We start from the raw sequence: 27567 nt of genomic DNA, 5'->3' as shown, positions 1-27567 counted from the left end.
TGCCGTATGGAGGCCTCAGCCACTGAAGGCCTAGCAGGCCCCCACCTCCCAGAGAAAGCCAGCCCACTTTTGGGAGAAAGAAGGGATCCACAGCCCTGCCCTACTCCCAGAGGCACAGGATTTAGCAATGGTGGGTGGGGGGGTATGCTTTTGCAATTAGGAAATATCAAGGAACAGGCATCAATCAGCAGAGTGGAGAAGGCGGGACAGATGGGGGACAGGGGCAGCCAGCAGGGCCGTATTCTTAGCCCAGGACCACAGCAGGAGCCCCCTAGAGTCTCTGTTGGTGAGGGAAGGAGTGAGGCAAAGACCTCCAACGGTGCTGTTCAGACACAAGCGAGAGCTGTCATGGAGAATCCCCCTGGAACCTGCACGCTTCATCTTGAGTCTCTACTCCCACAGTCTCAAGCTTTTGAAAGTGGCCTGGATAGGGAGGTTGTTTTCCTTTTAAAGAAGGATATCTAGCATGAGACCAGATTAAAGGACCCAACCCAGAAGCCATTACCTTCTCTGGGAGGGAATATCTCGGGGTAGGGTAGGCCTTTTCCACCTGTCGTCTATTCGGGGTGTAGAGCCTATTGAACTACTTTTCTACCACAGTTCTCTCACCTTGAAGATGTTTCAGGGGAGACTTGGTTTTAATTGGTTTGCCCTGATGACTTGATCTCCTTCTACTAGGTTGGAAATGAGTATGAAGCAGCAGCTGGCGCAAAGAGCTTGGAGGCTGCGCCAGGTGGAGGGCCTACAGAGGAAGCCAAGGTTAGATGATGGTTGTATGTTTACATAATAAAGGAGTCTTTTTTTTTTTTGAGGAAGATTAGCCCTGAGCTAACATCTGCTGCCAATCCTCCTCTTTTTGCTGAGGAAGACTGGCCCTGAGCTCACATCCGTGCCCATTTTCCTCTACTTTACATGTGGGATGCCTACCACAGCACAGCGTGCCAAGCAGTGCCATGTCCGCACCCGGGATCTGAACCAGCGAACCCTGGGCCACCGAAGCGGAACGTGCGAACTTAACTGCTGCGCCACCGGGCCGGCCCCTAATAAAGGATTCTTACTCCAAACCTCCAATCCTAGGGCACAGGACTTGCTTCACAACCAGATCCATTCTTCACTGGATTAGGCTAGGCCTACCACGCACAAGTTTGTGTGTGTGTGTGTGTGTGTGTCTAAAACTCTGAGCTGGTATAAGCAAAGGTTTTAAGAATGATACATCTGTGCTGCCCAGGAATGAATATATGAAGCATGAACTAAAATCCTTAACCTTTCAAAATTCTGGACTTTTCCAGCTTGGCTCCTAGAGACCCTTTAATTAGAGCTTTTATGTTGCACCCAGAGCGACTGTCCTGCAGAGCAGCTAAAGGAGAAAGAGGGTTTCATTTACATGCTGTCAGATCACTGCAAAACTAGACCGCTGTGCTGACGCAGGGAAAGGCAGCAGACGGCACCAGCGAGGTGTGTCTGAGCTGGGCTCTTGTCTCCCCAGCACTGCTCCTCTCTAGCTGTTCTGTTTGTCTGAGATTTGTGAAGCTTCATGAAGTGCTCATTTGATGACTGTTGGGTTGCCCAGTCTGTGTAAATATAATGTACTAGTTTTCTAAATGTTCTTTTGCGTTAACTGTTTAGAAATTTCTTTTTGTACTAAAAGCAAAGAAAACCCACAAAGTATTTTCAGAGGGTTGTGAACCAGGCGAAGAGGTGTGACACAGAACCTGGGGGGGGCCCTCTTGTTACAGTGGGAAATCCTGTCATCTGCGAGAACGTGGATGCACCTGGAGGAGATTATGCTGAGTGAACTAAGCAGACAGACAGATACCGCACAGTTTCACTTCTGTGTGGAATCTAAAAAAAAAGTCCAACTCTATAGAAACAAAGAGTAGAAAAGTGGTTGCCAGGGCCTAGGTGGTGCAGGAAATAAAGAGTGGTTGGTAAAGGATACAAACTTTCAGTTATAAGAAGAATAATGTCTGAGGACCTAACATATAACATCGTGACTATAGTTGATAATATTATTGTATAACTGAAATTTGCTAAGAGTAGAACTCAAATGTTCTTAGCAAAAAAAAAGAAAAGTAAATATATGAGGTGATCGACGTGTTAATTCGATGGGAGGAATCCTTTCACAAGGTATATGTAAATCAAATCACCACATTCTAAGCTTTAAATATCTGACAATTTTATTTGTCAAATATACCTCAATAAGGCTGGGAAAAAAAAGTGGAGGCCTTGATCCATCCTCTCTTTTTTGTCTTCTTCCCGTATTTCCTATTTAGACCATCTTCTGCCCTAAAAATCTGACTCCTACACTACACAGACATGTACATTTGGTTTTTGAGTGTCTCCCATAACTCTTGAATGATTTATGCAAAAAACCTGGAGAAGCTAGGAACATGTCATCCCTTGTGCCTAACCTTCTGAGTCCAGACTTCCTGATGAGATTCATGAGAAAAACTTACACCACTGTACATGGATGGACCAAACCTACTTACTCTCCTATCAGAGGACAGAGAGAAGCAGTGGGGCGCTTTCATCTAGAAAGTGGGGCTGGAGACTAAGAAACGGAAGATGAATGTGTATTCAAGTCACTCAGAAACTTTTACGCAGCTGCAAACAACTTATGTCAAAACCTATGTTTAATAGGAGACGGACAAATTTTAACTCCATGTTTACTGCTAGAAATCAAAGCTTTGTGCAAAATCCTGAATTTATGGGGAGGGGAGGACAGCATGCACCTGTCTGTCCCTTCCCTGACCCCTCCTCTCCTTCCTGAACTGAGAAGCCTGAGCTCCCTTGGCTTCGCTGACCCTATCACGAGGGCGTGTTTACTTGAGGGCTGATTGTGTTGTACTGGGTACTTCCTTTCTTTTCTGCTTTACTTTTGCTATATGCCGATCCTTTCCCCTTCCTCCTCTTTTCCCCAAGAAAACATAATGATAAATAAAGACTTACTGGTACTGAAAAAAAGAGGATATATAACAATTATACACACACACACACACACACACACACAAACATACATCTACCAAGATAGCCCCAAAATACAAGGGCAAACATTGGCAGAATTAAAGGGAGAAATAGAAAATTCAACTATAATAGCTGGAAATATCAGTGCCCCACTTTCAACGGGCAGACCAACCAGACAGAAAACCAGCAAGGAAACAACAGACTTGAATAACACTCTATACCAACTAGACCTAACAGACATCCACAGAACCCTCCACCCAACAGGAGCAGGATACACATTCTTCTCAAGTGCACAAGTGACATTTGCCAGGATAGGAGATACATTAGATCATAAAACAAATCCCAGTAAATTAAAAAGACAGAAAACATAAAGAATGTTCTCTGATCACAATGGAAGAAAGTTAACAATAACAGAAGGACATTTGGAAAATACAAAAATATGTGGAAATTAAACAACACATTCCTAAATAACCAATCAAAAGGGAAATTGCAAAATACATTGAAGAGAACCAAAAATGAAACACAACATATATCAAAACTTAAGGGATGCAGAGAAATCAGTACTCAGAGGGAAATTTAAATACTTAGATTAAAAAAAGAAGAAAGCTCTCAAATCAATAACCTAACCTTCCACTATAAGAAACTAGAAAAAGAGCAAACTAAATCCAAAGGAAAGAAATAATATTAACATTAAAGAGAAAACAAATAAAATAAAGAATAAGAAAATAGAGAAGATTAACAATCTAAAAGTTGGTTCTTTGAAAAGAAAATCGACAAAACTTTAGCTAGACTGACTAAGAAAGAAAGAAAGGTTCAAATTACTAAAATCAGTAATGAACTGGGAGACATCACAACTGACCTTGGAGAGTGAAACAGGATTGTAAGGGGATACTATGAACAGTTGTATGCCAACAAACTAGATAACCTAGATGAAATGGACAAATTCCCAGAAATATACAACCTACGAGGATTGAATCATGAAGAAATGGAGAACTGGAATACACCGATAGAAAGTAAAGAGATTGGATAAATATTCAAAAAACTTCTAACAAAGAAAAGCCCAGGACCAGAGAACTTTGCTGGTAAATTCTAATAACATTTAAAGAAGAATTGACACCAATCCTTCTCAAATTCTCTCAAAAAATAGGGAACACTTCCTAATTCATTCTGAGAGCCCAGCATTACTCTGACACCAGAACCAGACAAATACATCACAAGAAAAGAAAACCACAGACCAATACCCCTTATGAATACAGATGTAAAAATCCTCAACATACTGGCAAACCGAAACCAGAGGCAAATAAAAAAAAGTATATATTATGACCAAGCAGGACTTATCCCATGAAAGCAAGGTTGGTTCAATAAAAAACCAATCGATGTAATACACCATATTAATAAAAAACACACATGATCATCTCAATAGATGCAGAAAAGCATTTGACAAAAGTCCAGCATCCTTTCATGATAAAAACACTCAACAAATTAGGAATAGAAGGGCACTTTCTCAATCTGATAAAGGGCATCTAGGACAAACCCACAGCCAAAACCACATTTAATGGTAAAAGACTGGATGCTTTCCCCTAAGATCAAGAAGGAGGCAATGGTGTCTATTTCTGCCACTGCTATTCAACACTGTTCTGGAGGTTCTAGCTAGGGCAATAAGAAAGGAAAAGAAATAAAAGGCATCTCTATTTGCAGATGACATAATCTGATGTACAGAATATCCTAAATAATCTATAAAAAAATATTAGACCTAATAAACAAGATGAGCAAAGCTGCACAATAATTAATATTCAAAAATCAGTTGTATTTCTATATACTAGCAATGGCCAATCTAAGGTGAAATTATAAAAACACTCACATTAGCATCAAAAAGAATATAATACACAGGAATAAATTTAACCAAAACAGTATAAGACTTGTATACTGAAACCTACAAAACACTGTTGAAAAAAATGAAAAAATTAAAATAAATACAAATACATCCTGTGTTCATGGCTTGGAAGAATTATTAATTTTAAGATAGCAAATTCCCCAAACTGTTCTGCCATGTAATCCCTATCAAAATTCCAAATGTCTCTTTTTCAGAAATGGACGAAATGATCCTAAAATTCATATGGAATTGAAGGGATATAGAATAGAAGAAGCAATCTCAAAAAAGAACAACGAAGTTGGAGGACTCACACTTCCTGATTTCAAACTGACAGTAATAGGACAGACCTACACATAAATGGAATCGATTTGAGAGTCCAGAAATAAAATCCATGAATTTATAGTCAATTGATTTTGAACAAGGGTACCAAGGGCATTCAATGGGGAAAAGAATAGCTTTTCAATAAATAGTGCTAGGAAGACGGAATATCCACATGCCCCTACCCTCACACAATGTGTACAAAAATAAACTCAATTAGGTCTTTGACCTAAATGTAAGAGCTCAAACTATAAAACTCCCAGAAAGAAACAGTAAAAATTTGCATTACCATGGATGAGGCAACAGTTTCTCAGATAGGACACCTAAAGCACAAGCAATCAAAGTAAAAATAAATTGGACTTCATCAAAATTCAAAACTTTTGTGTGTCAAAGGACACTATCAAGAAAGTGAAAAGACAACCCAAAGAACTGATGCAAATTATATATCTCATAAGGTGAGAGTATTCAGAATACAAAAAGAATTCTTATAACTCAACAGTAAAAGACAAACAACCCAATTAAAAAATGGACAAAGGATTTGAATAAATATTTCTTCAAAGAAAATATACAGATGGCCAATAAACACATGAAAAGATGCTCAACATCGTCAGGGAAAGGCAAATTAAAACCATAATGAGATACCACTTCACACCCAGTAGGATGGCTAGAATCAAAAAGTCAGATAACAACAAGTGTTGATGAGAAAATGGAAAAATTGGAGCCCTCATAAACTGTTAGTGGAAATGTAAACTGGTGCAGCCACTGTAGAAAAGAGTTTGGCAGTTTCTCAAAAAGTTAAAGATAGAATTACCATATGACCCAGCAATTCCACTCCTAGGTACATAAGCAAGAAAACTGAAAACATGTTCATACAAAACTTTGTACAAGAATGTTCATGGCAGCATTATTTGTAATAGTCAAAAAGTAGAAACAACCCAAATGTCCTTCAACTGAGGAATGGATAAACAAAAGGTGATATATCCATATAAAGGAATATGATTCAGCTATAAAAGGAACGGAGTAGTCAAATGCGACAACATGGACGAACCTTGAAAATGCTGTGCTAAACAAAAACAGTCAGTCACAAAAAACCACATATTACATGATTTCATTTACATGAAATGCCCAGAATAGGCAAATCCATAGAGACAGCAAGTAAATTAGTAGTTGCCAGGGGCGGAGGAAACTGGAACTAACTGTTAATAGGTATTGGGTTTCTTTTTGAGGTGACGGAAATGTTCTGAAATCTGACAGTGGTGATGGTTGCACAACATGGTGAGTATAAACCACTGGTATACGTTTTAAATTGAATTTTATGTTACGTGAATTGCATCTCAATAAGAAATGCTGAAATTAAAAAAAGAGAACAATAGAATTGTCACAAAGTATATGAGCTAACTAGAGAATGTGAACAAAGATCATCCATTTGATGATCAGGGAATTACTGTTCATTTTGAGAGATACGATATTATTACAGTTTTTTAAGTCTTTATATTTTAGAAATAATTACTGAAGTATTTATGGATAATATGGATGATGTTTGAGATTTGTTTCAAAGTACTCTATTATAGGGGGTAATGAAGTATGTGTGGGAGAATGAAACAAGATTAGCTTTGTGTTGATAATTATTGAAGCTGGGTAATGAGAAGTGCATTGTCTCTCTCTATGTTCGAAATTCTTCATAATCAAAGATTTAAAAAAATCACTATTTTGTAACTGTAGTGAAATAAGGAATCTAGGAAATAATCATCAACGAATAAAAAACAACTAAGAGAAAGACTGTCAGAGAATTTTATTATGGGTGGATCAGGCTGGTAACACGTGAACCCTATAATCAAGACCATTTTGTGCCTCCTAAGGTGATGCATTAGGAACTACAAAGACTATCTATGAGGCATTCCCACCAAAAATTGAACCAGAATCTAACCAAGCCTCTAGCTTTAACCACCAGTTTTATAGGAAACATGAAAAACAGGGAAATCATTTAAAGGACATCATACACACACAAAAAAACCACCCCACAAACCCAGAATGTGGAATATGATTGTAAAACAAATGTCTCAGTTTTTTCAAAAAATAAAGTACAGGAAAGAGAGAGTGAGATTTTAAAAGATTTAAAAAGACTTAAGATATACAAGAACATTATAATGTGTAAACCTTGTTTGGATCCTGATTTTAATAAGCCAACTACCAAAGGATATTTTGAAACAACCATGGAAATGACTATGGACTAGGTGAAAGATATTATTAAGGAATTACTGTTAATTTTGTAAGGTATGATAATGGTACTGTGGCCATTATAAAGAAGTCATTATCTGTTAGAAATGCATACTAAAGAATATTCTGGGGGGCCAGCCAGTGGCACAGCAGTTAAGTGCGCACGTTCCGCTTCTCGGCGGCCCAGGGTTCGCCGGTTCAGATCCCGGGTGTGGACGTGGCACCACCTGACCACCTGGCAAGCCATGTTGTGGTAGGCATCCCACATATAAAGTAGAGGAAGATGGGCATGGATGTTAGCTCAGGGCCAGTCTTCCTCAGCAAAAAGAGGAGGACTGGCAGCAGATGTTAGCTCAGGGCTAATCTTGCTCAAAAAAATCCCAAACATTACTAACCACACCCACACACAAAAAAGAATATTCTGATGAAATGCCATCTGGGACTTGTAAAATATTCCAGGAAAAAACACAGATAGATACACACACACACACACACACATACATGTACTTAAATTCATGTGTGTGTGGGTATATATATACACATAAGAAGCAAAATTAGAGTATTAATAATTGTTGAAGCTGGGTGATGGCTACATGGGAGTTCATCATATTATTCTCTCTACTTTTGTGCTATGTTTGAACATTTCAGTAATAAAAAGGTAAGAAAGGAAGAAGGGACAGAGAGGGAGGGAGGGAGAAATGAAAGGAGTAGATTTGAGCCAAATCAGTAAGCAAGCTCGCAGAAGGTGAGCGATAAAACTGCCTAGTGCCCTGAAGTGCAAAGTTCTTTCTAATTTCAGGAGTTGGCAGAAGCTTGTCTCAGAGAGAAAGACAAGGTTAGGCCGTGAGGATAATCAGACTTAGAAGTGTCCTACCAATAGTAAGGGAGGAATCCAGACTGGGTTTCTAAGTCCAAATCAGCAATCTCCCCTAGAGCCTGCCCTGCATTCCTTCCAGCAGCCTGAGTCAGCCTGAGTAGAAGCATGCTCCCCTCTTCCCATCATAGCATCTCCTTCTTCCATTCCTTCTCTGTGGTGGCCTGAAAGAGACTGGGTCACGCTGGCTAGGTATATGACCAGGTAGCCAGCTGTCTCTATAAATTCATCTGGACTGCTCTTGGCCGCAATTTTTAATAAATAATTCATCTGTTTCTGAAATTCCAGCTAGAAACAGTACTTGGAGGGCACTAAGCCAAGCAGCCCAAACACTGTAGGTGACCATAAGGTGAAACCTTAATCATTCCTCACTAACCTCCAACAATTTGGGAAGGTTCAGCAAATCTTGTACTTGCAATGTGCATTCTATATATTAAAGGAAGGTCACAGGGGATGACCCATACCTCTGGTTCTCCCATAGGAAAATCCTAAGGAAAATGACTCTTGCACACTTGCTCTAAAATCACGGAGCATTAATCTCCATGAAGGTCTGTAGCTGTACTGGGAACACGGAGGTCTGGGAGAGGAAACAGCAGTAAATTAGGATGAACATGTGTCACTTTAACCAACTGGCGTAAGAGCCATCTCCTTTTCTTCGACATCAGAGTCTCCCTCCAACATCATACTGGTAAGGTAAAATGACCGCCAAGTTACCTCTACTTCTTCTCCAGCTCCACAGCAATTAGGTACTCTTAGAATTACAGGGATACGTCTTGAGTGTCTGATTTTCCTTGCATGGGCTAAGGCAGCCTCAGGGGGATCACTGGCATGTGGGTAGAATCCTGGGAGCCAGGCTGCTTCAGGGCGAAGTTGTTACTGGAGGGGGTAGAAGCATGCATGTGGCTCAGGAAAGCAGCCCAGACAGCACCAGAGCAAAAGCTGTCAGATCTGAGATGTGACTACAGAGCTGCAGACACGTGACAAGGCCAAGAGTACAAAAGCTGAAAATATCAGAAATAGCTCACAAAATTGAAGAAAAATGTTGAAGAAAGGCCAAGCTAGGATGCTAGAACCTGTATTTAGCAAGTGGTGGCCATGTGATACCAAGCTAAGTCACTGGTTTTAAGGTACAGAATTGGGCCAAACATACAGTGTACTTTCCTAATACAGGTATTAGCTGTGGCACTGACTACCCTGACACATCCTGATCTGAAAAAAAAAAACGGACAGAAAGCCTGCCATGACGACAACCGTACTTCATGAAGAGGATGAATTCCTAAATGGCCATTCTTTTCCATTCAAATGATGTTACCATCTCCCAAAGAATAGTTTTGGGGCAGGACAGAACAGTATTTCATTTCAAGCTGGACTACTCTCTACCAAAATACCATTCTGACCAAAGAAACAGATGCAGAATTACAGTCACAGCTGCATTCTGTACAGAACAAGTTGGATAATGGTACTCTAAATTGCTAATTACACTGCTAATGATTGTTTTAGTGGCATTGCAGTATTTTGCCACCTTTGTTTAAATTTTTTTAAAAAAGAATCTAGGAAGTTTGTAAAATGGTAAATTGTTAAATATCAGTAAGTCTTCCAAAGAGAAATTCCAAATAAAAGGCATTTCTTGAAATGGCATTGTCATATGGGATTTTGTAGGACCCCATTTATCGACCAGCTATTTGTTTTACTTTCTCACCAATTTACTTGTGTTTAAGATTACCGAGGCCATAAATATCTCAGTATTAGTGTTTGTATCTAGATCCATAGTTGGTATGAAAAGATAATAAACTAACATATGTCATGATATGCTGGCATTGAGAATGTGCCATGACTAGGTTTACAAAAAGTAACAGCAACAGTACAATTTTATTTTTATTGTGACAACCGTGATGCAATTTATAACAGCGTTAGTATTTTATTGTTTAATCATGCCAGCGTACCTGAGGGAGGTAATTACATTTTTGATATAAAAATGCTGTTAATGTTTTTATTTCAATTTAGCAGATTATAGAAAGCAGATTAAAGCACTGTCATTGTTCCATGTTGTTTACTGTGCATTTAAGTGGCAGAATATTTTTTTCTACAAATAGTGAATTTCTATTAAATTAATTCATTAAGGTTTCCAAATAATTTGCATCTTAGATGAAACCCTGAAGCTGGCCAGGAACTTCCACACATAAAATTTACAAAAAATATTTTATATGTAGAAAATGATATACCAATCATAATTATGTCATGATGTTTTTCAATAATTTTTATATTTAGTAAGGTAAATCAGCTATTAAAGAATTCAAAACAAATCTCGTTATCCAGTTACAAACTTATAAGTAAATACTTACATTGGCTTCTAATAGACCATCCAATTTCAGTGATCTTTTAACACTGCAAACAAAATATTTAAAAAAATCTTAGATTTGATGTGCTTTAAGGAGTCAAATATTTAAGAGTAATATATATAAACATTCTAAGTTACTTTCACCAACTAAAATGGAATAACATAAGAAAGCAATTTCACGATGATGAAACTGGTTTTTTTAAACAGCATATTTCAAGATGGAATCCTAATTAAATATTTAAATGGATCTTTTTACATATGTGGTTTATATATATGCACTATCATACAATTCAAACATTAAAGTCATATTATAAAACAATCTTACTAAAAATTTATATATTTGTGTGTTTTAAAATACCAATACTAAAAAATTATACCTAAGAGCAAAATAATTTACATACCTTCAGTGGAGATGTTGAAAGTATATTTTTTGCAGAAATAATGCACTAAGTATTAACATAAAGTACGAGCAAGGTGAGAAAAGTTTTGCACATTATTTCAGCTTTAAGCATGATTCAGTGCGCCCAGACTATGACCTAACTGAGGAACAGATGCTCTATGTCTTTATAAGCCCCAATCCATAAGAAAGTATTTTTTGTCTCCGTCACTAAACTGATTCAAGAACATGCCAGGCTCTCTCTGTGCAAAATCTGTTCTGCTAAACTGGATGCCCAGCTGTTGGTGACAATCCTTAGAAAGGAAAGCTGAATATTTATAATACTTTATTTCGTACAGCTGTCTTCTAAAGAGCAGTCAGCAACATTTTATTGAATGCAGACTAAATGCTCAAAGGAGAAAAAGGTCAATATAAATTAAAACTAGTTTTCCCAGTGACAAATGCAACATTAAAAGTACTTTCTTGATCCCTGAGAAATAGAAATTAAGTTATTTAAGATACTAGAGAATTTGAGAATAAAGAAAAAAAGGATTGTATTATAAAGGTTGTATTACAGAAAACAAAATTGTTATATAGATCCTAGAAAAAGACTATTCATAACTAACTACTGACTTCTAAACAAGTGACAGGAGCAAGAAAAAATAGAAGAGATGGACAATTTACAAAAATTACTGAGCAGTAAATATTAAATACAAAAATTTAATCCATCTAAAAAGGGTTCACTTAATTGTGCTCCTATACCTATATTAGCCTATCACATAACATCATTCCTTAAGATTAATTAAACTGGTTTAAGGAATGACTCATATCTTTTAGAAGTCCACACGAAATCAATTTAATGTGACTTCTCAATGAAACAAGAAGAGAATAGAGGTAGGAACAAATAAAAACGGCAGATAATCCAAAAAAGTCTTTATGTTTAGCTTTGGAATATATATTACCCTATTCAGGTGTGTGAGATGTTTTCTTATTTTATAAAACTTCAAAAGGAGAAATCAAAAACTAAAAGTACACAGTACAGCATTTTTCACCCTTTGTTTTTAAATGCTGTTAAGACACAATACTACCTTTTAGAAGGAAACAAACCCCACCCTGACGTTAACTGTTCAAAATGTTATTGCTTTATTATTGATGGCTAACTCTTAGAAAAAATAACTAAATGTTTGGATTTAAAAGACTTTCAGGTTGGGTCCTTGGTTGATCTAAGAAACCCTGAGAAATATGTAAAAGTAAACAAGAAAGTGATCACTTTATCTGTTATCTATCTCCCACTTTAACAGGGGAGTTGAGAATCTAAAAACATGATTTATTGTGGGTAATGTGGTTTTCACACAGTTCAGGCCTCTAACAACCAAAAGCTAGTAATATTTACAAGCATCATAAAAAGACTGAATAGACAAGAATAGGAGAAATCTAAGACATCACTTAGTTCATCCAAAAGAGAAGAGCTGGTATGAGCCCACAGCTTGAGGGAGAGACTCAGATCTCAGGTCCCGGGCATAACAAATCTTTGCTGAATTAAGGAGGAGGAGCTAAAGAAGAGGCAGAGAAGAGCAAATCTGCCAGGGGAATTTATGTTCATCTATTCTTACCATTCTGTTAGAACAGGGCCCCCTGTCAAGGGATCTTATTAAATTAAGCACCTACTACATGCTTTTATCCCCATTTTTACCCACTCTTTTACCAACAAACAACCGTAATACAAGCATGAGATGATGTTAAGTTGATTAGGGTGGTGTTTATAGGAATAGAGAAGAAGAAATGAATGAAACATATATCATAAAGGAAGACGAGGCAAAGCTTGATTAGATATATGGAATAAATATTTTCCTACAGCATTTACTCACTTGCTACCAGTATTAGTTAGTGACTAAAAGTGATAGATCTCTGGTAGTTCTGTAAAGTTACAAGCAGCTCTCATGGTTACTACCTTGGTTTAAAAAAATGGGCACCCTAAACTAGGCAAAGGACTCAAACAGACATTTCTCCAAAGATATACAAATGGCCAATAAACACATGAAACAATGCTCAACATTACTAATATTAGGGAAATGCAAATCAGAATCATGAGATACCACTTCACAACCGATAGGATGGCTACTATCAAAAAACCAGAAAATAAGTGTTGGACAGGATGTGGAGGAACTGAAACTCTTGTGTACTGCTGGGTGGGATTATAAAATGGTACCAAGGCTGTGGAAAAGTTTTTGGTTCCTCAAAACATTAAACATAGAATTAGCATATGATCCAGCAATTCCGCTTCTGGATATATACCCAAAAGAACCAAAAGCAGGGACATGAACCGATATCTGTACACCCATGTTCATAGCAGCATTATTCACAACAACCAAAAGGTGAAAGCAATGCAAGTGTCCACCGACAGATGCATGAGTAAACAAAATGTGGCCCATACACACAATGGAATATTCTTCAGCCTTAAAAAGGAAAACAATTGAGAAACATGCTACAACATGGATGAACCTTGAAGACATTATGCTAAGTGAAATAAAGCAAACACAGAAGGACAAATACAATCACTCCTCTTAAATGAGGTACTCAAAGCAATCAAATTCATAAAGACAGAAAACGGAATGGTGATCGCCAGGAGCTGGGAGCTGGGTGAATAGGGAGTTACTGTTTAATGCTTACAAAGTTTCACTTTTGCAAGATGAAAAGTTATGGAGACGGATGATGGTGATAGCTACACAACAGTACTTAATGAACGTACTTAATGCCACAGAACTGTACATTTAAAAATGGTTAAAATGGTGAATTTTATATTATGCATATTTACAACTTAAAAATAAATAAAGTTTTCAAATGGACACCTACTTCTTGCATCCTAATTACCTTCCTCTTATGAGTAACCTTATAACCTCTGCAGGTTACTTCTCACTTCCAACTTAACCCAAGTTTACACCTATGCCCACAATTTAAATACCTTATTCCATCTTTAGGTGTGTTAGGTTTGAGTTTGCTGGGATCAAAATTCTGGTTGCTACCAGGATTACTGCTGTTGAGAATTTAAGAAAGATAAACACATCTGACATGCAATTTTATATCAACAGGAATACAAAGTACCTTATGTTTACAGAGTTAGCAATATTACTAAGACTATCCTCCTCTATTTTATTTACCTTACCACATGACAGAATCCTGAATAGGATTCTCGGATTCATCAGAGCAGAATAAGTGGATAAGTTTCATTACATAAAGTTACTAACATCAGTGACAATGTTAAATTATTCTAGAAAAAAAATGAACTATCATTTGATTCTTAATAACCAAGAATGCCACCTCAAAAGCTCATGAAGTTACATGATTTGAGGTTCTCTTACAGGACTTTTAAAATATTGGATTAAATAAAATTTGAATAGCAGAGCTGAGGGTACGAGAGTGTGTGGAGGGAGGCAGATAAACTTAGTAAAGCAGTTCAGACTCAGGGAGCCTTGATGCTAGCTACGCCAAATTCTTCCCCTAAGCTTGCGCAAATCACATAATCTCACTAAGCTTTATAAAGTTGATGGTAATATTGGCCTGTAAACTAGTAGGAATTTCTGAACAGAAGATAAAAATATCACCTAGTATGTCGATGCTTCCATTTACTCCCTACTATAATGAAGATGATAATACTGCTAGCTACAATTTCACAAGAGTGTTCAGAGGATTATTGAGTATGCTTATGAGATGCTTAGAAATCCTTTGATGAAGGGCAACAGCCAAATTCACATCCTATGGTTTATTTTCCATTCTACGTATGTGAATGAGCAAAAGAAGGGAGGACAATCTCCAACATACTTTCTGCATTCTTCCTTTCACTCAAGCCTATGCTCTTTCGTGTTCAACATTCATAGTGGTCACACAATAATGGGAACATCACTGCACTACATGTAGAAATACGAAAGCACCTAAATAAATGATTAGTCCGCTGTTATTCCTCATGACGAAACTGGCCAAAACCATAACCAGTTATTGGGCAATATATTTATGATGTCAAAAGCTTCTTTTCTCAAAAGATTGATAGGAAATAGCTCAAGAATTCTTACAGAAGTAAAGGGATATATTTGGGAATACTGACCCCAGAAGATAAATGGATGGAGGTGACATGCTCTTTGGGTAGCATAGAATGAGAAATGCCAGAAGATCATTTTACACCTAAATGGGTACTCTCAAAAATGAACATTAATAAAATACTCATTACTATTACCTTATGCAAGGAACTTAGAAATACACGTGTGTATTGTATCATCACACAAACACATACATATAAAGGACATAAGTGAGTTCTTTAAAAGAGTCTATTGAAAGGGGCCAAATAAGTTTATCAGAATTAAGTACGGTGGGTGGGTGACATTTTACATACTTTTTTGTATGTATTATATTTTACAGCATAAAGATTAACATAATAAACTAACATTGGTGTCCACCCTCCCCTTGAGATTGCAGCACAATCATCACTAAGGAGTGTCCCTGATACTGTGCAGTGTGCACTGAGGATCTTTCCCCTCCAACCCCACAGCACTGTGTGTGCACGTGCCTCTCACTGAACGAGCACAGTGAAACAAGCTCTCCATGTGTCTCCTTCCTCCCCAGACTAAGAGACTTAGACTAGCACTCTCTGTTAACTAGCTGGCTATGAGTTCTAAAAATGTTTGTTGAACTCTCCGAATAAAATTAAAACTCCAACAAAGTACAGTATCTGTTCATATTTGAATCCCCAAAGCGTGACACAGTAACTGGTCCAAAGGTGTTCTATAAATTAGTGATTTATTTAATTAATTGTATTTATTTTTAACCTAAAACCTCAGTCTCAAATTCAAGAATATATTTAATTCCTTTAATTTTTTTATGATCCTCCAATTCTATTTAAGGTAGGTTAAACGGAGGTTCCCAAAGGATGTCATATTAACACAGTCTTATCTCTATGGTAGTCTCTTACGTGGATGTGTGTCTTATCAGTTCTGGAAAAAATCTAAGCCATAATCTCCTCAAATATGGACTCTCCTTCATTCTACCTTTCTGAGACTTCATCTAGAAGTAATTTCAGACTTTATCATTCCATTTTCCATATCTCTAATCTCCTATTTCTATCACTGGCCTCTATGCTGCATTTTGGGCAACTTCTTCAGATCTGTGTTCCAGTTGTCTAATTCTCTCTTCAGTTGTGTCTAACTTACTGTTTAATCCATCCATTAGTAATTTTTTTTTAAAACAATTTGATGAGTTTTGGGGATAACTTTTAATTTTTATATAATTTTAAACTTAAAAAAAAAGTTCTAGGAATAAGAGTTCTTGTTATCCTTTACCCAGACTTACCACTTGTTTACATTTTGTACCATTTGCTTTATCATTCTCTCTAAAAAACATACATTTATTTTTATGCACATAATCTTTCTTATGAGCCATTGGGAATAAGTTAGACACATTGTATACCTTTACTCATATACAACTATCAAAATCATAAAATCCTCTTTTGAGCTACACTTGATGTATACCATATTATTTTCAGGTGTACAACATAACAATTCGAGATATATATATATGTGTGTGTGTGTGTGTGTGTACACACATATATATAGTGAAATGATCCTGAAAATAAGTCTAGTTAAGAGCCAACACTACAGTCAAAACTTTTTTTCTTGTGATACACTTTCAAATATACAATACAGTATTATTAACTATGGTCACCATGCTGTACATTATCTACCCAGAACTTATTTATTTTATAGCTGGAAGTTTGTATCTTTTGACCACCTTCACCCATTTGGCTCAACTGCCTACCTCTGGCAACTACCAATTTGGTCTCTGTATCTATAAATTTGGTGTTGGTTGGTTGGTTTGTTTTTACCTTCAACATGTAAGTGACATCATATGGTATTTGTCTTTCTCTGCTTGACTTATTTCACTTAGTATAATGCACTCAAGGTTGATCCACGTTGTCACAAATGACAGGATGTCCTTTTTTATGGCTGAATAGTATTCCACTGTAGATACATACCACATCTTCTTTATCCATTCATCCAATGGTGGACACTTAGGTTGCTCCCATGTCTTGGCTACTGTAAACAGTGCTGCAATGAACGTTGGGATGCAGGATATATTTGAGTTAGTGTTTTCGTTTCCTTCAGATAAACACCAAGAAGTGAGATTGCTGGATCGTATGGTAGTTCTATTTTCAATTTTTTGAGTAACCTCAAAACTGTTTTCCATAGTGGTTGCACCAATTTACATTCCCACCAACAGTGCACAAGGGTTCCCTTTTCTCCACCTCACCAGCACTTGTTATCTTGTCTTTTTGATAACAGCCATTCTAATAAGTGTGAGCTGATAGCTCATTATGGTTTTGATTTGTATTTCTCTGATGATTAGAGATGTTGAGCATTTTTTTTAAATTGCACTAACATTGGAATACAACATTATATAGCTTTCAGATGTACATCGTAATATATTTTGAATTCTGTGTAGATTACATCTCGTTCAACACCCAAAAACTAACTATATTCCATTATACTCCACCACACAAGTGAACCTAATTGCCCCTTTTGCCCTCCCCCCACCCTCTATGGTAACCACCAATCCAATCTCTGTTGCTGTGTGTTCGTTTGTCATTGTTTTTATCCTCTACTTATGAGTGAGATCATATGGTATTTGACTTTCTCCCTCTGACTTATTTCACTTAGCATAATACCCTCAAGGTCCATCCATGTTGTCACAAATGGCCAGATTTCATCATTTCTTATGGCTGAGTAGTATTCCATTGTGTATATATACCACATCTTCTTTATTCATTCATCCCTTGATAGGCACCTAGGTTCCTTCCAAGTCTTGGCTATTGTGAATAATGCTGCAATGAACATAGGGGTGCATTTATCTTTATGAATTTGTGTTTTCAAGTTCTTCAGATAAATACCCAGCAGTGGAATAGCTGGATCATATGGTATACCTATTCCTAATTTTCTGAGGATACTCCATACTGCTTTCCATAGTGGCTACACCAGTTTGCACTCCCACCAGCAATGTACGCAGATTCCCTTCTCTCCACACTCTCTCCAACACCTGTTGTTTCCTGTCTTATTAATTATAGCCATTCTGACCAGAGTGAGGTGATATCTCATTGTAGTTTTGATTTTGAGCACTTTTCATGTACCTGTTTGCCATATCTTCTTTGGAAAAATGTTTATTTGGATCCTTTGCTCATTTTTAAATCAGATTATTTTTTTTGCTATTGAGCAATATGAGTTCTTTGTATATTTTAAATATTAATCCCTTACAGATGTATGAATTGCAAAAGAAAATTTTCTCCCATTCTGTAGGTTGCCTTTTCATTTTGTTGATAATTTCCTCTGCTGTGCAAAGCTGATGTAGTCCCATTTTTACATTTTTGCTTTTGTTGCCTTTGCGTTTATAGTAAAATACAAAAAATCAACACCAAGACTGATGTCAAGGAGCTTATCACTTATGTTTTATTCTAGAGTTTTTTAGTTTCAGGTCTTATATTCAAGTCTTTAATCCATTTCAGTTGATTTTTGTGTATGGTGTAAGATAGGGATCCAGCTTCAGTCTTTTTCTTGTGGCTGTCCAGTTTTCCAAACAGCTTTCAATAAAGAGATTGTCTTTTCCCAGTTGCATATTCTTGGCTCCTATGCTGTAGACTAACTGACCACATATGTGTAGGTTTATTTCTGGGCTCTCTTTTCTGTTCCATTGATCTATGTGTCTGTTTTTATGCCAATGCCGGACTGCTTTGATTACTACAGCTTTGTAATACAGTTTGAAATCAGAGAGTATGATGCCTCCAACTTTGTTCTTCTTTCTCAAGATTGCTTTGGCTATTCAGGGTTTTCTGTAGTTCCATACAAATTTTAGGATTATTTGGTTTTATTTCTGTGAAAAATGTCATTCGAATTTTGATAGAGATTACATTAAATCTGTAGGTTGCTTTGGTTGGTATGAACATTTTAACAACATTAATTCTTCCGATCCACAAGCATGGAATATCTTTCCATTCACTTGTGTCTTCTTCAATTTTTTTCATCAATGTCTTATAGTTTTCAGTGTACATGTCTTTCACCTCTTTAGTTACATTTACTCCTAGGTATTTTATTCTTTTTGATGCAGTCGTAAATGGGATTGTTTTCTTAACTTCTCTTTCTGGTAGTTCATTATTAGTGTATATCCATCAAAATCAGAACACCTACCACTGACACAATATTATTACCAACATTCCACATTCAGATTTTATTACTTGTTCCAATAATGTCCTTTATAGCCAATTTTCCTCCCAGTTTAGGGTCTAATCCTGAGTCACTTTTTGCATTTAACTGTCTCATCTCTTTAGACTCCCCTAATCTAGAACAACTGAACTCTTTTCTTGACTCGGACATTTTTCAAGAGTATAGGCCAGCTGTTTTTGTAGAGCATCTGCCAATTTGGGTTTATGTGATGTTTCCCCATAAAAGGTTAAGCATTTTAGGGCATAATATCACAAAAGTGATGTTGTATCCTTTTGGAAGCATGATAATTTGAATTTGTCACAATATCAGTGATATGTATTTTGATCATTCATTAAGATGTCATCTGCCAGTTTTCCCCAATATAATAAATAAGAAATTGTATATGTAAAAATCTTGTTTCATGTCAAACTTTCTCCCAATATTAAGAGCTATTCATGTTGTTTTTTTCTCTCTCTTTTTTTTTTTTGCTGAGGAAGATTCACCTGAGCTAACAACCATTGTTAATCTTCCTCTTTTTGTATGTGAGCCACTGTCGCAGCATGGCCACCAACAGACAAGTGGTATAGTTCTGTGCCTGGAACTGAACCCAAGCTGCCAAAACAGAATTTGCCAAACTTAACCACTAGGTAACCAGGGCTGGCCCTGATTATCTAATTTTATCATTCTTTTATATTTATTAGGTAGCTTTCTACTCCAGGGAAGAGCTTTCCTTTCTCCTCTCATTAATAGTGATTTATTGTACTGCTTTTCTTTTTTTCTTTTTTTTTCCCCAAGGAAGATTAACCCTGAGCTAATATCTGCCAATCTTCCTCTTTTTTCTGAGGAAGACTGGCCCTGAGCTAACATCCGTGCCCATCTTCCTCTACCTTATATGTGGGACGCCTATCACAGCATGGCTTGCCACGTGGTCCCATGTCCGCACCCAGGATCCAAACCGGCGAACCCCAGGCCGCCAAAGCAGAACGTGCACACTTAACCGCTCTGTGCCACCAGGCCGGCCCCCTCTCCTCTCTTTATATATTCACTTATTTATATCACCATGGAATCATGGAATTTTCTTTTATCTAATGAATTATAATCCTGTCAATTATTTTGATGTTCAATTGTCCCAGATTCGGCAATGGGACCATTTCCCTTTTACACTGCCTCCAATCTACCCTACCCGTAATTCTTTGAGCACTTCCTTACTTTCCAGCACAAAAAAATGTTCTCTTCCCTAGCCCTAGAATTAGCTTTTGCTTCAACAGACTTTGTTCTTTTTAGTGGGCAATGGTATTTAGAAATCACGATCTGGGCCCTAGATTTCTTCACTGCGACTGATGTCATTGCTTATAGGCAAAAGACAGAGCTAGAACAGAAAATACACACACACACACACACACACACAAACACACAACTGGTAGCTTTATATGTATATTAAAAAATCCACAATTTCATAGATACCTCCAATTCCAAACCAATATATTTTAAATTCTTCTATCCAACAGTGAAAACCCAGCTCCCATTATCTGCAATACACTTATTATTTGCTCAAGCCTAGAATGCACAGAAACTAGTTTTGGAAACAGGAACCCAAACCTCTGTGCTAAAGCAAATCTATTTACTAAGATTCAATATTTACCTAGTATTCTTAAAATATAAAATACATATACAGCCATTCTACTATGTGTTAGTGTTTCAATATTTCCCTGATGTCTAACAAAATGCTTATTTACCATTCATACAACTTCTTTTCATTAAGTATCGGTTCAAGTCTTCGTACTATTATTGTAATGAGGCTTTTGTCCTTTTACTGTTGAGTCATAAGAGTTCTTTACATATTCTAAATAAGAATCCTTTGTCTCAGGGTTTAATCTCCAAAATATATAAAGAAGTCACACAACTCAACAAAAAAAAACCCCAACACCACGATCAAAAAATGGGCAGAGGATATGAACAGACGTTTCTCAAAGAAGCTATACAGATGGCCAATAGGCACCTGAAAAGATGTTCAACATCACTAATCAGCAGGGAAATGCAAATCAAAAATACATTAAGATATCACCTTTTATCCGTTAGAATGGCTATAATCACCAAGACAAAAAACAATAAATGTTGGAGAGGATGTGGAGAAAAGGGAACCCTCATACACTGCTAGTGGGAAAGTAAACTGGTGCAGCCACTATGGAAAACAGTACAGAGATTTATCAAAAAATTAAAACCAGAAATACCATACGACTCTGCTATTCTACTATGGGGAATTTATCCAAAGAATTTGAAATCAACAGTTCAGAGATTTATGCATCCCTGTGTTCATTGTAGCATTATTCACAACAGCCAAGATGTGGAAGTAACTGAAGTGCACAAGAACTGATGAATGGATAAAGAAGATGTGGTATACGTATGTATATACACACACACAATGTAATACTACTCAGCCATAAAAAAAAAGAGAAAATTGTCCCATTTGCAACAACATGGATGGACCTTGAGGGTATGATGTTAAGCGAAATAAGCTAGACACAGAAAGACAAAAACGATATGATTTTACTCATATGTGGAAGGTACACAAGTACGTGGACAAAAAGAGCAGATTAGTTGTTACCAGAGGGGAAGGGAGTTGGCGGGTATAAGGGGTAAAAGGGTATGTTCATGGTGACTGACAAGTAATAATGTACAACTGAAATTTCACAATGTTATAAACTATTATGACTTCAATAAAACAAAAAAGAATCCTTTGTTAACGTCTTATATTTTCTCCCAATACGTTGCTTGATAATTCATTTTCTTAATGGTGTCTTTTGATGAGGAAAAGTTTAAAATTTAGATTAAGTCTAATTTACCTTTTTTTTTCTTTTATGGTTATTATTTTTTGTATCTTGTCTGAAATTTTATCTACCCCATGTTGTAACAACATTCTCATATATTTCCTTTCAGAAACTTTACCTCTTACATTTATATGCTATACCTCAAATTAATTTTTGTGTATAGGATAAGATAGAAGACGAAGTTGCTTGGTTTGTTTTTCTATATGGTATTCTAAGACCACTTGGAAAGACTTCTCTTTCCTCCACTGAATTGTTTTGGCACTTTTGCAGGTATACTCGTGGACTTTCTATTCATCTCCATTTCATCTAATTGTCCTTATGCCCAAGCTATATTGACTTCATTACCACTTTAGAGTAAGTCTAGTTAGTGTAAGTACTTCAACTTCATTCTTCTTTTCTAAGATTGTTTTAGCTATTAAGTCCTTTGCCTTTTCATAAAAATTCTGAAATCAGTTTTTCTATCTCTATAAAATGCTTGGTGGGATTGACAAGAACTGCATTGAATCTAAAGATCAATTGGAGAGACCTAATATTTTAACAATATCAAATCTTCCAATCCATAAACATTCCCCTATTTATTTAGATCTTTATTTTCTCTAAGCAACATTTTCTAATTTCACTGTAGAAATCTTGCATGTCTTCTGTTCAACTTATAAATATTTTTTATGTAATTATAAATGGAAAAATTTAAGGCTCAATTTCCAGATGTTTATTGCTAAAATGTAGAAATAGAACTAATTTTTGTAAACTGACCTTGTGCTCTGCATCTTTGCTAAATAGTTCTAATGACTATTCGTTTTGCAGATTCCTTAGGATTTTCCATGTTCATGGTCATATCATTGGTGGATCATCAATTTTACTTTTTCCTTTTCAACATGTGTTTCCTTTCTTCTTAGTACTTTGTTGAAGAGAAGTGGTGAGAAGGCACATTCTTGCCTTGTTCCTAATCTCAGAAAGAGTGTTCAGGACTAAGTATGACATTTGTAGGTTTTTCAGAGGAATGAGTTCCCTTTTATTCCCAGTTTGCTGAGTTGTTATTTTATCATGAATGGGTGTGTTCTTTGTACAACTATTAATATGATCTCTTTTTTTCTTTTTAAAAAAAAAACATTGATTTTCAAATCTTGAAACAACTTCCATTCTTGGGACAAACCCCACTTGGATACGCTGTTGTACATATTATGTCTACATATGTTATAAACTCCACAACAGTGTTATAATTTTTGCTATAAATTCATGTCCCTTCAAGAAATTACAAGCAAAAAAAATATAACCTTTTATATTTTACCACGTATCAACTGTTTCCAGTAATCTTCACAAAAACAAAAATTCGCATCTGGTATCATTTTCCTTCAGTTCAAAGAACTTCTTTCAGTATTTCTTCTATGCAGGTCTGCTGGTGACAACCTTTCTCAGTTTTTATCTGATATCATCTTTATCTCACCTTGATTTTGAAGGATAGAGTCTTTAGATATAGAATTCTGGGTTAAAGGTTCTTTCCTTGTAGTACTTTTAAAATGTCATTCCACTGTATTCTGACCTCCATGTTTCTGAAGAGAAGTCAGCTTTTGTTTGAATGGTTTCTCGTACATGTAAAGTATCACATTTCTCTGGCTGCTTTCAATATTTTCTCTTCACTTTTAGTTTTCATCAGTTTGACTACTGTATTATATGTACATATGTGCATACAAATACATATGTTTGATCTTGACTGGAGTTTGTTGATCTTCTTAGATCTGTAATTTTATGTTTTTCAGCAAAACTGAGAAACTTAGAGGCCATTATTTCTTAAAAATATATATTTTTTTTGCTCCATTCCCATTTTCCTTTGTTCCTAGGTCTCTAATTACACATATTAGACCATTTTATTTTGTACTGGAAGTCACTGAGGCTCTGTCTTGGCTTTTATTAGATAATTTCTACCGTTCTATCTTCAAGTTCCTTTCTTCTACTATATAGCCCATACAGTAAATATTTTCATTCCAGACATTATACTTCTCAAATACAGAATTTCCATTGCTTCTTTTTCTCTTCTCAGATTCCCCACGTATTCTTTCATTATGACCATTTTTTTCCCCTTGAAGTCCTTGAACATATTTATAGTAGGTACTTTAAAGTCTTTGTTGGCTATTTCTAAAATCTAGGTCATCTTGGGGTCAATTTCAATTGATTATTTTTTCACTCAACAATGAGTCATATTTCCTTCTTTGCGTGTCTGGTACTTTACTGCCTTTTGGACACTGCAGATAATGTGACATAGAGATTCTAGATTCTGTTATCTTACTCTTAACAGTGTTGTTCTGTTCTAGAAGGCATTTAACTTGACTAAGGTCAAACTCTAAAATCTGTCTCCCCTTTGATGGCAGCAGCTGAAATCTCTGCTCAGTTCTTTCAGCATTCCAGCTGTTGATTCTGACAGGTTTTTTTTTTTAAAGATTTTATTTTTTTCCTTTCTCCCCAAAGCCCCCCGGTACATAGTTGTATATTCTTCATTGTGGGTCCTTCGAGTTGTGGCATGTGGGATGCTGCCTCAGCATGGTTTGATGAGCAGTGCCATGTCCGCGCCCAGGATTCGAACCAACGAAACACTGGGCCACCTGCAGTGGAGCACGCAAACTTAACCACTTGGTCACGGCGCCAGCCCCCTCTGACAGGTTTTAGGTAGTCTCCTCAATCAATGTGCAGTTCAGAGATTCACCAAGGATTTGGGCATTTTATACCCAGATTTTGGGGCTACCCTCTTTTGAGGATTTTCTCTTTATTTTCAAGCAATTATGGTAATCCCAGACTCTCATCCTGACTCTTTAAACCAGTAAAACTGGAGCTTTCTGTTAAGTTCTAAGCTCCACACCATATGGACCACCCTCGGGTAAAACACTATAAATGCAAACCTTGCTCATGGCAGTTCCATTCCTTCAAGGGTCTACTCCCCTCCAATTTCTGCCTGCTATGGCTGCTCTCCACCACATTCCTCAGACTGTTGTTTTTCATGTTTTGTCCAGAGTTTAAAATTGTTATCTACGGAAGGTTCAGTCCAATAAAAGCCACTCTGATATGGAACTCCATCTACTGAGTTTTTATTTCAACAATTATATTTCTTTGTTTCTAACATCCTAATCCATCCCAGTTTAAAATCTGCCTAGTCATTTTGGGTAGTCTCTTATCACTTGCTACTTGTTGTGATTCAACATTTTATTTTGTTAAGCATCTGTACAACTATTTCATATCGCATCTCTGACAATTCCATTTTGTAAAGTCTTTGGGATCTAAATCTGTTGGTTATTATGTGTTCTAACTTTCACTCATGGTAGTTTGTTTCCTTTTGTGCTCAGTTACCTATGATTTCGGATATTTGGTGATCTTAACCTGTTACAAAACTAGGGGCCCAAACTGAGGATGCTGTGCTCCAGAGATGCACATTTGATTTCATCACTAGCCAAGGGAGCCATACCAACTGGGGATCGCTTTAGCTTTCTTCTCAGCTTAACTGCAAAGTCTCTTGTTTAACTCCTTTACCTTGCCTCTCACCCAAGGCTTAGTCTATCAAGCACAACACGGATGTCAGTATTTATATTCAGGGCAATCACCTTTCATCTGTGCTTACTGCTTATAGTTCTGCCTCCAGGTCACTGTTTTTCTTTCACCTCTTGAGATTTAATTTCCTACAAGTCCACTAATGCAAAGAAAAGTAGGATTTGAGCCAGATCTAGTTGTTTTTGAATGACAGGGACTTTCAGAGATTCTGTTCTGCCATATCATGGGAGTCTCTCACGCCATATAACGATGCTGTATTCTACCTTCCTCACTTCCGTCTTTACTTTTTCAGTGACTTTTACAAGCAGGATAGAATTGTATTTAAAACTCATACTTTTTACACTTATATAAAGTACTAACAACTTAAATCTTCTTCAAAAATGTATGATAGTTTTTTTTTTTTTGAGGAAGCTTAGCTCTGAGCTAACATCTGCCACCAATCCTCCTCTTTTTGCTGAGGAAGACTGGCCCTGAGCTAACATCCATGCCAATATTCCTCTACTTTATATGTGGGATGCCTGCCACAGCATGGCTTGACAAGTGGTGTATAGGTCCGCACCGGGGATCCGAACCAGCGAACCCTGGGCTGCTGAAGCAGAACATGTGAACGGAACCGCTGCACCACTGGGCTGGCCCCCATGATACTTTTAAAGTAAAAGAATTTACAGAACTTTGAATATCTGCTATGATTCAAAGGATGTTTACTGAACGGCTAACTTTTACTTGGGCTCACGCATCATTTCAACTCTGTTTCTTTATAATCAACCCACAATAAAAATCTTTGTACTTAGCATTACCACCAGCACGACTACAGACCCAGACAGGTGCAGTCAAATAGCTTTTCAGATCCAGAATATGCTTATATTCATTGTTGTCTAGGAAGGAAAAGAAAATTTTCAAAGTTCTCTCAGAAAACTCAGATTTTTATGAATACATCATCAGTATGGATCCCACAGAAATACTGGTACAAATAGTTTTCTCCAACACTAACGCTATTCCAACTTTATCACCTTAAGTCAGTCTATAGCTTGGAAAAGAATAAAACTGACTCTCACAGGAACAGATGGAACGTCCTTGGCTGAATCAGCATGCTGACCCACATTACTTAGAAAGACTAAGTAGGTGGTACTAAGAAACTTTACAAAGGAAAAGATGTAAAGGGAAAAAAGCACAAAAATGGGCCTTTATTATTTATAGGAAGAACTATTATAAAAGTTCGTTTGAGTTTAGTATTATGCAAATATAAGCGTGGTGTCAAATTTGTCTACAGAGGATGAAATCTTTTCAAAGTGGCACCTTTGTCATTCAATTAATGAATATTTATTAACTATTTTATCCATGAGGACACTGAGTAACAATCTAAGGGTCACATAGCTGGTAAAGTAGCAGCACCAAGATTCAAACCCTGGTTTGTCTTACTCCAAAGTTTTCTATCTAAGAAAAATAACCATAAAAAAAATTAACCTAGACAGAGAAATGATAGTGCCACTAACCTTATAATGTATACAGAGAAGCAAGTTCAAAAGGGAAGATGATTAGCCTAATGAAACCAGAAGCAGCATTTATCTAATTCTTCTGTTTTCCCAGTTGCAAGACGGCATCTGCCTTATAGGACCAAAGAGGAGACAGAGAAAACTATAATTATTGAGAACTTAGTTCACGATAGTTAATCTCCAAATCCTCTCAAAACATTTTAAGTAGTATTTCATACACACTAAAGACTATATGGTGGAGTGACATCATCACAGCAGAGTGAGCTCTCCCCGTAAACTCTCCCCTCCAAGATACAACAAAAAGGACATTCATATTCTAACAGAGGACATCCACACAACACAAAAGATGTCTGAGAGACCCACACAGCCATACGTCAGAAGGTGGAGGTGCTGGAGTCCCCCTGAGGAAGTGGAAGGAGGTAAGAGAAATCTTCTCTTCCTCCTAAAGGGCAGAGACCCAGGGACTGAGTGCAGCTCTGAGTGGAAAGGGGGCAGGGGGTGGTGCTCCACAGGAACAC

At 36.8% G+C, this 27567-nt stretch overlaps 1 protein-coding gene across 11 annotated transcripts in view; it reads right to left on the bottom strand.

Annotated features, from left to right (window-relative positions):
• The window catches only part of ITGB3BP (integrin subunit beta 3 binding protein), a 71995-nt gene that overhangs the window by 36031 nt on the left and 8397 nt on the right, over positions 1 to 27567 (bottom strand). For 9 of the 11 annotated variants that reach the window (XR_011439386.1, XR_011439385.1, XR_011439384.1 and 6 more), the window contains exon 2: positions 10589 to 10631. Coding sequence is in view for 8 of the 11 variants with exons in the window: in XM_070268941.1 (XP_070125042.1) it covers positions 10589 to 10631 (43 nt within the window). In the remaining 3 variants the exon portion in view is untranslated. Of the gene's footprint in view, positions 1 to 8710; positions 8819 to 10588; positions 10632 to 27567 lie in introns of those variants that run through there. The other 2 variants (XM_070268944.1, XM_070268943.1) reach the window with 2 other exon arrangements.

The sequence above is a fragment of the Equus caballus genome, chromosome 5 (assembly GCF_041296265.1).
Source record: "Equus caballus isolate H_3958 breed thoroughbred chromosome 5, TB-T2T, whole genome shotgun sequence".
NCBI lineage: Eukaryota > Metazoa > Chordata > Mammalia > Perissodactyla > Equidae > Equus > Equus caballus.
The sequence above is the reverse complement of the archived record's forward strand: the minus strand, read 5'-3'. Positions and strand labels throughout refer to the sequence as shown.